This window comes from Tachypleus tridentatus, chromosome 6 (genome assembly GCF_004210375.1).
Source record: "Tachypleus tridentatus isolate NWPU-2018 chromosome 6, ASM421037v1, whole genome shotgun sequence".
NCBI lineage: Eukaryota > Metazoa > Arthropoda > Merostomata > Xiphosura > Limulidae > Tachypleus > Tachypleus tridentatus.
Window position 1 is genome coordinate 63,141,803 of NC_134830.1, and position 11,318 is coordinate 63,153,120.

The 11,318-nt window shown below is 36.1% G+C and overlaps 1 protein-coding gene across 2 annotated transcripts; it reads right to left on the reverse strand.

Annotated features, from left to right (window-relative positions):
- Positions 1-91: 91 nt before the first annotated feature.
- On the reverse strand, positions 92-8,931 carry LOC143252679 (uncharacterized). 2 transcript variants are annotated; one of them, XM_076505199.1, is made up of 3 exons: positions 8,517-8,655; positions 4,237-5,098; positions 92-1,248 (listed from the first exon to the last, which is right to left on the reverse strand). In XM_076505199.1, exons 2-3 carry the CDS (start codon positions 5,001-5,003, stop codon positions 858-860), a joined length of 1,158 nt encoding a protein of 385 aa, XP_076361314.1. In that variant the 5' UTR covers positions 5,004-5,098; positions 8,517-8,655; the 3' UTR covers positions 92-857. The 2 variants fall into 2 exon arrangements, with proteins under 2 accessions (XP_076361314.1, XP_076361313.1); XM_076505198.1 differs by having other exon boundaries at positions 95-1,248; positions 8,649-8,931.
- Between the last annotated feature and the right edge of the window lie 2,387 nt (positions 8,932-11,318).

An 11,318-nucleotide genomic window follows, 5' to 3' on the forward strand; every position in this document is an offset into this window, starting at 1 on the left:
TCCTGGTAGGAAGAACATGGCGTGCAATACAGTTAAAGGTAGGAAGAACATGACGTGCAGTACAGTAAAAGAAACAGCATACAATCTTTTATTTATTAAATTTTTACATGATTTCATTTCCTTGAGAGAAACAAAAAAGACGGTATTTTTAAATATTTTCTAAAAATATAAATCTTAAAGATTAAGAATCTAATCTTTGTAGTGAAATTAGAGTATTAAGATAAATGTATGGTTGCATATAATTTCAGGCAGGTGGCACCTCTACTCTACCAAAAAGGAACTTTATTAAGAACTACAAATAAACTATACAGTTAGATTAGGCTTAGTTTATTTCAATTAGTTGATAATGACCCGTTAGTTACTTCCTTTTGAGCAGTTTGAAAACATGTTCACAATGACTCAGTCACATCATGTAATAACACAAAGACGTTTTGATTGATTTCATTTGGTTTAAAAACACATTTGCATAATGCTTTTTCCTTTGGAATAAAAGATTATAATTGCGTCAGTAATTCTTCAACCTACTGGTTTCTTAATCCAATGGTTCCCAAACCGGAAACCAGAAAACCTTGCAGGGGCGCGGCACGTACATATTACCCCCCCCCTCTTTAATGTTTCCGACATTTAAAAGTGCATCTTTTAACAATACGAACCATTTTAACAGCAATAAGAGGCAACGGTAGTTTAAATCAATCTATGTTGTTTCATTTATATGAATTCATTGAATTGGGGAGGGTATACAATCACGATGAATAATGTCATATGGAGGACTCCTGAGATAAGAAGGTCCGGGGTCCCCTCCTACTTAAAATCACATCTCTTGTGAAATTTTATTTGCTAAAGTGTGGACCATTGTTTCAGAATGAATTCGAGGTAGGATTCTGTGAAATACGGTTGTTATGCTTACACGACGATGGACATACAATCCTTAAAGATGATGTAGGTTTTTTAACGGAAGATCCTGACGGCGAAATCTGTTGCATGTCGTGCGTGAGACTGTGCCTGCGAAGATCACAGTTTCGGCGGAAAACCTTCCCGCAAGAGCCGCAATTGTAGGGCTTGATGTCGGTGTGGGTGAGGAGGTGGGTTTTAAGGTTGCTCCGTTGGTTGAAACATCGCCCACAAGTAGAACACTTATGTGGAGAATCGTCCATGTGGAGAATTCTGTGAACAGCTAAAGTCCGAGACTGACAGAAACCTTTTCCACACTCCGAACACTTAAAGGGTTTTTCCTTGGAATGGATATACCTATAAAACACAATAATAATGTGATTATCTCTTTAATAATAAAATTATGAAAATCGCGCGTTGTGTTGGAGTAATTTTAACAAAGCAGTTGCTAGTCGGGTAATTATTATTATTATAATACATTCCTCTAGTCTCTGTGATACTATTTCCAAGATATAACACAAATCAAATTAGGCATTTTACGCATTACTAAACATCGCGTCCTCCTTTTATTTAGTTCGTAAATGATATTATTGAACCAAAGAAAATGCCTGTTCATGTATAGGACGCGAGGTATTGTTTAAAACTTAGTATATATCACTATACATGTGTATTGAGTCTATCCAAGACTACCTCAACATGATTTTTGTGTGTTGCAGTTTTTGTTATTAATTTGTGTGTTTTTCTTATAGCTACCTGTTGAGCCCACCAAGGCGAATCGAACCCCTGATTTTAGCGTTGTGAATCCGTAGACGTACCGCTGTACTAGCGGGTGGCGTTATTAATTTGATTAGAACATCTTTGTTTAGTTTTTTCTGATTTTCGCGCAAAGGTGCTCGAGGGACACGTGCGCTAGTCGTCCCAATATTAACAGTGAGAAAATAAATGTAAGTCAGCGTTCAATATCACCTATCTCCAACTATTGGGTAACTGCTTTACGAATGAATAGTGGCATTGACTGTCACATTATAACATACCTATGGTTGCAATGGCGAACATATTCGGTTATGGGGATTTGAACCTGCGACCCACAGATAGCCAGTAGATCGCCCTAACTACCAGGCTATGCCAAGCTGATTAGAAGGGAGTTACTTAAAACCAGAAAAAAAAAAAAAAGGTTTATATTATCTCACTGGTTAAGTTACCGCCCCTTCAAGCTGCTATTGGTGTTACGCTCTCAATTTTCACGAAATATCCGGAAGAAGAAGATAGAAAGTGGACGCATTACTTAAATATATCTACAAAATCAAGTGTGTATGAACCGGATATATATAAAGTCAGGTGAACTACGTATTTTCTATCGCAGATTGAAACACTATAAGAGGCGTATAGGATCAGATAACCAACTATATGAAACACAACACCTATTTGAAAATCTCACATTTTATGTGAAAATAACCTTAATTTCAAATTGTTTGTTTGTTTTTTAATTTTGCCCAAAGCTACACAAGGGCTATCTGCACTAGCCGCCCCTTGTTTAGCAGTGTACGACTAGAGGGAAGGTAGCTAGTCATCCATCCACCGCCAATTCTTGGGCTACTCCTTTACCAACGAATAATGGGATTGGCCGTCACATTATAACGCCCTCACGGCTAAAAAAGCGAGCAGGTATGATATGACAGGTATTCGAAATCGCGACCCTCGGACTACGAGTCGAGCGCCTCAATCACATTGGCCATGCTGGGCCTTAATTTGAAACACGAGCAAAAGTGGGTGCAAGCAGAAATGTAATTTATATTCTTGAGTTATGAAAGTTTGTTTTTTAAAAAAACAACAACTATAAACTTAAACTTTTTTACTCTAATTCAAAGACGTGTTGATACCGTAACTCATTTGGCTGACCCGAATGCAGAACAAATATAATGGTAACACACACACATCCATTTGAAATACACAAAATAATATTGCAATATTATTTGAATTCCAACTGACGTTTTGTTTTAGAAACAAGTAATAACATGCATCAGAATGGAACACAGGCATGTGAAAATGAAAATACCTAACACCGTACAAACAAAACTGTCATGTGTAATCATTGGTATGGTTATTAGACATCAGTGGTTCACAGTATTAAATTTAATTATAACATGACTAACAGAGAATCACTATTAGTCGCGGTCCGACATGACCAAGTGATTAAGGCGCTCGTCTCGTAATCCGAAGGTCGCGGATTCGAATCCCTTTCGCACCAAACATCTTCGCCTTTTCATCTGTGGGGGCGTTATAATTCCACTTTCAATCCCACTACTATTCATTGGTAAAAGAGTAGCCCAAGAGTTGGTGGTGGGCGGTGGTCTTTCACTGATAAGTTAGTGCGACTCGTAAAGACAGCCCTAGTGTAGCTTGCGCGAAATTCATGAAACAAAAAATCAGTCGCCTGTCAAGTAAACTGTCGTTAGTGTGTCACTCAACCAGCACCGAGACCACATCCCGTATTCCACCGAGTTGAAACTTTTAAATTCAAATCACATAACTCAGGCTTCCCTCTGAGCAGTTAGAAATGACGTTCACGATGGCTATTACATTGTGTAATGATACACAAGAATGTTTTGATTGTCTTCATAGAAATTAACATTAATTTATATTTCCCGTATGGTTACAACGCCCGCTTTGTTTTCTTCGCTATTTGACTAATAAATGCATATAATACATTCAGATTAGTTAGTTCTATCAATGACCAAGTACCTATAGCTATTACGATTTTGTTATTTAACATACTTATTTTCTACTTCAGTATCCAAAGTTTTTTAAATTTGTTTATTTTTTAATTTCGTGCCTACACAAGAGCTATCTGCGCTAGTTGTCCCTAATTTAGCAGTGTAAGACTAGAGGGAAGGCGGCTAGTCATCACCACCCACTGCCAACTCTTGAGCTACTCTTTTACCAACAAATAATGGGAATGACAGTCACATTATAATGCCCCCACGGCTGAAAGAGCGAACATGTTTGGTGTATGGAGAATTTGAACCCGCAAACCTCGGAATACTAGTCGAGTGCCTAAACTACGTGGCCGTGACGGGCCTTAAGTAATGATTTAGTCACAGTAAAGATATTTCAGATTTAAATGTCTTGTTTATTTTAAAGCGAACTTACGTTGGGGTATCTACACAATGAGGAATCGAACACCCAATTTTAGCGATGTAGATTTTTAAACTTACCGCAAACCCACCAAGGGGAACAATACAATGCCTAAGAAATGTTGATATATTATTCAAACGTAGTTGTTGTTGTTTTTTTAACTTATTATGTACAATTTTGTAAAAGTAAATAAAAATAAATGTTTCTTACGTATGGTCCCTTAAATGGTCCTGTCTCCGGAAAGCTTTATGACAGATGTCACAAGTGTAAGGTCGTTCATCCGTGTGTGTTCTTTCGTGTATTAACAGGTTGTAAGACTTGGTGAAGCGACGCTGGCAGAATTTACAGATAAACTCTTTCTTTGAGTGAGAAAATATTCGACCTTTAAGGAGTCGTTGATCTAGTAAGTGCGACATATTCTTTGGTATCTTTGCTAAAAGACTTGGATGAGAATTTATAGGTCTATTGGGGAAAGGCAGCACAGAACCAGAGTGGTCCTTAGGAGTAAACGCTGTAGAACCCGATGAAAGAGCGGATAGTGCGTCATCACATCCGAGCCTGAAGATTGACTTCGAAGGATGCGAATCGCTTTTTCTCGTCTCAGCGGGACTCAGGCAGAGCTCTGGCTCATCCCGGGAGATTGCCGACTCGGCAAGATGAGCAAAGTCGAATTTCTTTGTTTTTCTAATAGATGGCTGAGGCTGCGAAGAATAAGGCCCAATAAACGTGATGGGTGAACTCGTCGAATGTTCCGGGTAAATCACCCCATTTATTGAGTTGGAAACACACGCCACACGTCTGCTAACCGCTAGATTCAATGGAGATGGATAACTGTATTCTAATCTTGAATATTCGGTCTTCGGGAGGTAGGTAGCAAGAAATGATCTCCCAGTAACTGAGCCTGAGAGGAGAGATGGAGCCACCATCGGTGAATAAAATGGCTGTGGGAAAACTGAAATAGATGAGTGAGGTAGCATGGAAAAAGACAATGGATACGATGAAGTGACATCTGAAATAGTAGTTGGAGTCAGTGGTGGTGTTGGAAGGAGTCCATGTCCATTGTATCGATCATCTAAAGAAGGAACGAAGAAGAAGAAATATATATATACACGTTTTTCACTTCTCTTCTAATAAATCAAATGGATTATTTCGTTATAATTCTAGCAAGATTCGCTTCTGTAGTTCATAGAATCTAAGCCACTTCTTTTAAGTAAGGCTCTGGCCTACTAACCACGATTAACCGAGTTTTAGGGAAGAGTTCCGACCTTCTCTGTGGGGCGTGTATGAATTTTTCTTCGATCCTCCCTAACTGCTTCCCTTAACGCACCACCCGTTGGTAGGACCTCAAGTGGAGGTACGATTATCTGTGAATGGGTGCGCGGTATCAACAGGAGGCCGAAAACAGAAAACAAGCTAGAAGTGTTATAGTCACATAAATTGTTTCACTTCGTCATTCGTTAATATGACTTCACTTTAACAATATCGGAAAATAATATCCGCGTATTTTGTTGTTTCATATACACTTAAAATAACCCATTAAACTCACCGATCGTTCATTCAAAATGAGAAAAAAAAATCTAATATATTATCTTAATACAGATCAGCCGTGCAATGTTACGTTTGTTTATTATTTGTGTTTCATTTTAAGAATAATCTGGAAAATGTTTGGCTTCTTAAAGTTTACTAAGCTAAATTTTCTTCGCTATAAAATGAAACATACGACTAATATAAACATTTTTTTCCAGTCATTGTTGATGAGAAACTGATTTCCATTTATAAACACCTAAAATAGATTTAGGAAATTTATATCTTTATAAGATTGTAAGCATTCGAATTGTGCCTCTGTTAATATTAGGTTTCGATCCGATTTTTTACCATATTTGTAGTCAGAATTTTTTTATTTATTGGATCCGTTGTTTGTTATACATGTTGTTTTATCTATATACACACGATGCGGTATAGAACTAACATATCTGATGCAGTGTTGTACAAATGGAAGATTCTAATACAATACCAGTTCACTGCATTATATAGCTCATACTTTTGAATACATAATAATACAAGTACCTGCTGTTACATATTTTGAGCATACTTACTGAAACGGTATACAATGATCTCAAGCTTCTAACAATAACGTGTACAGAGAAATACAAACATGAATATTGCTCATACCTGTATATTTGGGTATGTCACCGACTTTAATATCTACCTGATAAATATCCAGAGTTACTATACATTTGAGTGGGACAAACTTTGCTGTTTGGTACAAAAGTTTGATTCTAAATAAAATATTTAGAAAATTAATTGAAATTAATTTAACTCTTATTTATTCTAAAATAAACAACTTGATGGTCACTTTTTCCCCTCGCCTTATATATCGACTGTATCCGATCTTCTTTAAAAAATCTACAGTGTAATACATAGTTTAAAGCTACAGTATAATACACAGTTTAAAGGTACAGTATAATACACAGTTTAAAGGTACAGTACAATGCAGTCTAAAGCTACAGTATAATGCAGTCTAAAGCTACAGTATAATGCAGTCTAATGCTACAGTACAATACACAGTCTAAAGCTACAGTACAATACACAGTCTATATAAAATATTCCTCTCTTTGCTTCCTGCGTAATTATTAAAATAAATAAATCAACTAAGTTTATCTTATATTTAAAAAGTTAGTACAGGTTGGATAAGAATCTTTATTGTCATCCAGTCTTATAAATGAAATCAAATTTAAAACGTATACAATTTTGTTAAATTTCATAGAGGGTGAAATACCTTTTTACAGAATATTCGTAGTTCGAGCAAAATGTAGGTTAATCTCTAAGAAATAGATATGTGTTAATTTTCAGTTAGAGACTACAGCAATTCAGAAATGGATATTAGATATCGATATTGTTTAATTACTGGGTTCAAAAGATCGTTATTTAATTATATTTGGGCCCATTTAGTTTACGAGATCTATAGTAAATAATGATACACATATGAAACAGTAATATATAAGGATTGACTGTGTAATCAACATATTTTTCGAGTTTGTATAAGCGTATTTTTTATGAGTTCATACTAACGTATTTTTGGTAGACAGTTTATCTTACTCAAACTCTATATAACCAAATCTAGTCGAATTTAAAGGATAGTTTTTGTTTCTGGAAGTATGTATTTTCCAAGTAATGTAGGTTATTGGAAATGGAATGTTCCCAAGTGTACAATAATTTCACATGTGTATCTGAAATGCCAAAAATTACGTACGTGTAAATAACTAGAGACAAAGCGAACTTATAGAACCTCTGATCATGAAACATAGCACTCAAAATACACTATTTTAAATTATTAGGAACGTAGAAAAGACGACAGTACGAAAGGAAACATTTGCTGATAAACAAATGTAACATGTTATTTAAGTTTGTGTTTGTTGTTCAAGAGAAAGGTGCATAATGTGCTATCTGTTCCGTATCAACAACGGGCGTCAGAACTTGGTTTTTAGCGTTATAAGTCTTTACATATGTACTTACACTGCACCTACAACATAAGATCCGCATCTTAAGTGTATGGATCGTGACAGAACGATTTGAACATGACTTTATGACTCAAGGACGAACAATTGCTTTCCTATTTTCTAAACCAGGTTGCTCGAATTAATAAGTAATATAATAATAAAGTTAAAGTAGTCCTATTTATGCTAGACATACAAAATGAAATTAATTACAAAATTAGCGAAATGTCTCGTATTATTTGCACTATTCATTGGTATATATGTATAGGACGTCCACCTATAAATGGTTCTACATACTTTTATACGAGGAAGCTTTGAAAAAATAAAAATAAGAACGGCAAATTCCACTACTTTTGGCCTAAATCATAATATAAAACAGTCATTATGTGTATATATTGCCGAGACGTTGTGTGTTCATTAAAATCACAGGCAGCTCTCTGGTACGTGGAGTTAAATTCTAGTAAGAGTTTGTTATGCGTGAAAATCATCGAACACTCCTATCATCTTACGATATAGGAATTTCTGAGACACAGGATCTAGCGTCACCCAAAAGCAGCACTGGACGGCCCACCGTAAGAAAAGTCAACGCGCCTTAGTGAGCGAGTTATTAGACTCACATTCCTGTTCAAACTGGACAACTTATATTTCCCACAGTTGGAAGATGAAAGTGTTATTGGCAATATGTCTTCCAGTACTACCCAGTTTGAATTTTTGTTTGTAAAGTGATTTGCTGGATTGGTTGTGCGAGGTCCGTTAACGAGGACACCAACCTTACTTCATTTAGTGCCGCTCGGCTTTGGGCTGAACATGACGATTTTAAAGATCGCATCAAGGAAATTTTCTTTAAAAGCTAGTACATTTTAAAATATGTATAACCATTTGTAGAAACCTTTATATATATATACATACATATACATATACGCATACATTCATCTATGTATATATGTACATACATACACACATACAAACTCACATATACATATATTCACTCACCAAACAAATATTTTCTCTAACAGGAATAAAACATCAAAGGTATAAAGTGCTATTTTAGATGCAATGAGTAAACACAGATATCTAAATCTAACTGACATTAAAAACATTCCTATGCTTTTAAAACATCCATACCGTCACTACCGACGAAATGGTTTTCAAATATCGATGACTGATTTGTGATTCCCGAGTCTATCAACAACATGACTTTACGTTCTAATCTTCACCAAAATATTTACGTTGGTAAGGCTTAACTACCGATACAAAAGGGACTGGGCCTTAGAGTAGCAAAGAGAATAGCGGGAGATCCACCGTTACGTTCGCTCTCTGTTCACTTGGTCTGACTAGCCCAGAGAAAGAAGGTCATATAAAAGACTTGGCTTCGGCATAGGTATTAGCGCCGTACTAGACCGCTTTAAGTACAGTTGAGCAACTACTATAGCAGCGGGCACGAGAGACGTATAGACAGTTTTTAAATACGCCCCAGGCTGTCTTCTGCACTTTCAGAAACCGAATGCTGCAGGCAAGCGTTTACTTCATCTTGTTGAAAAGACATGAGAAAAGAAAGAGAAATATTTGAATTATATTCCGATAAATACGTAGAACTGTATCTAAAAAATATTAGAATTCCAAGCATATTTAAGATTCATTTAGTGTTACAATACACGTCTGCTTTGAAACTTTGAATGAATTAATCGTACATTTTTCTGCACTTTGTTTTTCCCTAAACATCTTTTGCGCATATATTTTTGGAATTATTTTAAGCTTAGTTAATTAGGGCGTAATAGTCAATTATTTATGTTTGAGGAGAGGCCGTTCGGTCTGTGACTTTTTGTGTTGGGAAGCTATCAAGGTTGTCATCTTCATCTTCGCTTACCCAAGCTGTTTGTTATGTTATGTAATTGTATTTGAAATAGTGTACTCCAATTTCTCTACCTAATATAGACAAAGACGGACATGTAATCCTAGTAAAATTTGCTTTGTGGGCTGAACGCGAAGACTAGAAAAGGCTGTGACGAATGTTTCCAGTCATATGTCTATCAGTAGTAGTATTGCACTATCCAAATTAAGCATTCAAAACGTTTTATTACATTCAAGTGCATTCCTACATCTCAGTCGAGCCTAAAGTCAGTCGTGTGAAAGAAAGGCAATGTCACAATAGTGTTTATTGTGAATCACGAGAATTTGTTCAGAAATAAAACAAGGTCTCACTATCGTGAAGCTGGTTACTAAGTTGTCTTCATTTAGTGAAAAACAAGGTTTTACTTTGACTACAAGATTATAGAAAACAGCAAACACATTTATATATTTATAATATTGCTTTCCTTCAGTAATTTAGTTCACTTATAGTTTTCTAACAGTAATCGTGACAGTTTTTTTATAGTATACATTTTTATACATTTTTTAAAATGTATCTGTTCTCAAAGACTTGAGAATTAACTTTCCACCTTATTTTAGTATTGCAATTTCGTAATCTTACTGCTGAACTTCCAGGAGTAATTACGATAAATAAATGTAAATTTGAAATTTAATATACCTGTATATGAATGAGAAAGAAAAGAAGTCGTATTCGGTTAAGAATGGTATGTTGTTTGAAAACGGTTCCACAAGAGCGTGTAAAAAGAGTCTAGAAAATTTCAATTTGTAACAGCATGAGAAAAAGGGCGAAACACTGAATGCCTTATTACGGAAAATGAAAGAATATTAGCAAATCATAACCAAAACGCATTTGTTTCTTGTCAAGAAAGTTTGATACCAAATTAAATTTGAAACAAATATGAATTAATAAGGAAAGTCACAGTAGTCAACGTTTCTGTTGAGTGCTCCATCTTGACACATAATCTAAGAATCGCCTGTTATATTAGAGATAAAATCAGATTTATTCTTTTAAATGTTAAGCATGATCCGAGTTAAAGACGAAGTAAACCTTTCAGCTCACCAAACGGCCTGGCATGGCCAAGCGTGTTAAGGCGTGAGACTCGTAATCTGAGGGTCGGGGGTTCGCATCCCCGTCGCGCCAAACATGCTCGCCCTTTCAGCCGTGGGGGTGTTATAATGTGACGGTCAGTCCCACTATTCGTTGGTAAAAGAGTAGCCCAAGAGTTGGTGGTGGTGATTAACTGCCTTCCCTCTAGTCTTACACTGCTAAATTAGGGACGGTTAGTACAGATAGCCCTCGAATAGCTTTGTGCGAAATTCAAAAAAACAAACAAACAAACAAACAAACAGCTCACTAAAATGTTTAACTAGTTCAATAACTCACAGTAGTTCGTCTACAAGGAATATAGGTAACACAGGATCTTGTTTTCCATTCTTCTAAGTTCCCAGCTAGCACACCGGTATGTCTACGGTTTTACAATACTAAAATCAGGGGTTCGATTCCGGCGGTGGGCTCAGTAGATAACCCCATGTGGCTTTGCTATAAGAAAACACACACACAATCATACCATTTTTTAAAGATATTTTATCGCATTTATTCTCATACTTTTCAAGAACAGATGGATATTTAGTGACGGTAATAGTTCTATACATTTTCTTAACCATGAAAGATAACTTGAAAACGATTCTGAAGCTTGTGGTAACATTCCAGTTGGTCACCAAATGTAAACAGCTTCGTTCTTGGAGGTTTATTTCCACTCGTAATCTGATAGTCGCGGGTTCGAATCCTCGTCACACCAAATATGCTTGCCCTCTCAATCTTGGGAGGTGTAATAATGTACGGTCAATCTCACTATTCGTTGGTTAAAGAGTAACCCAAGAGTTGACGGTAGGTGGTGATGACTAGCTGTCTTCCCTCTAGTTTTA

Excerpts from the sequence above, each read along its gene's own strand:
- LOC143252679 (XM_076505198.1), bottom strand. The coding sequence starts at position 8,718 with ATGTTGTTGATAGACTCGGGAATCACAAATCAGTCATCGATATTTGAA. Across the intron at positions 5,099-8,648 it reads CCATTTCGTCGGTAGTGACG|ATGATCGATACAATGGACAT; the intron begins GTATGGATGTTT and ends TTCCTTCTTTAG. Across the intron at positions 1,249-4,236 it reads GACCATTTAAGGGACCATAC|GTATATCCATTCCAAGGAAA; the intron begins GTAAGAAACATT and ends TGTGTTTTATAG.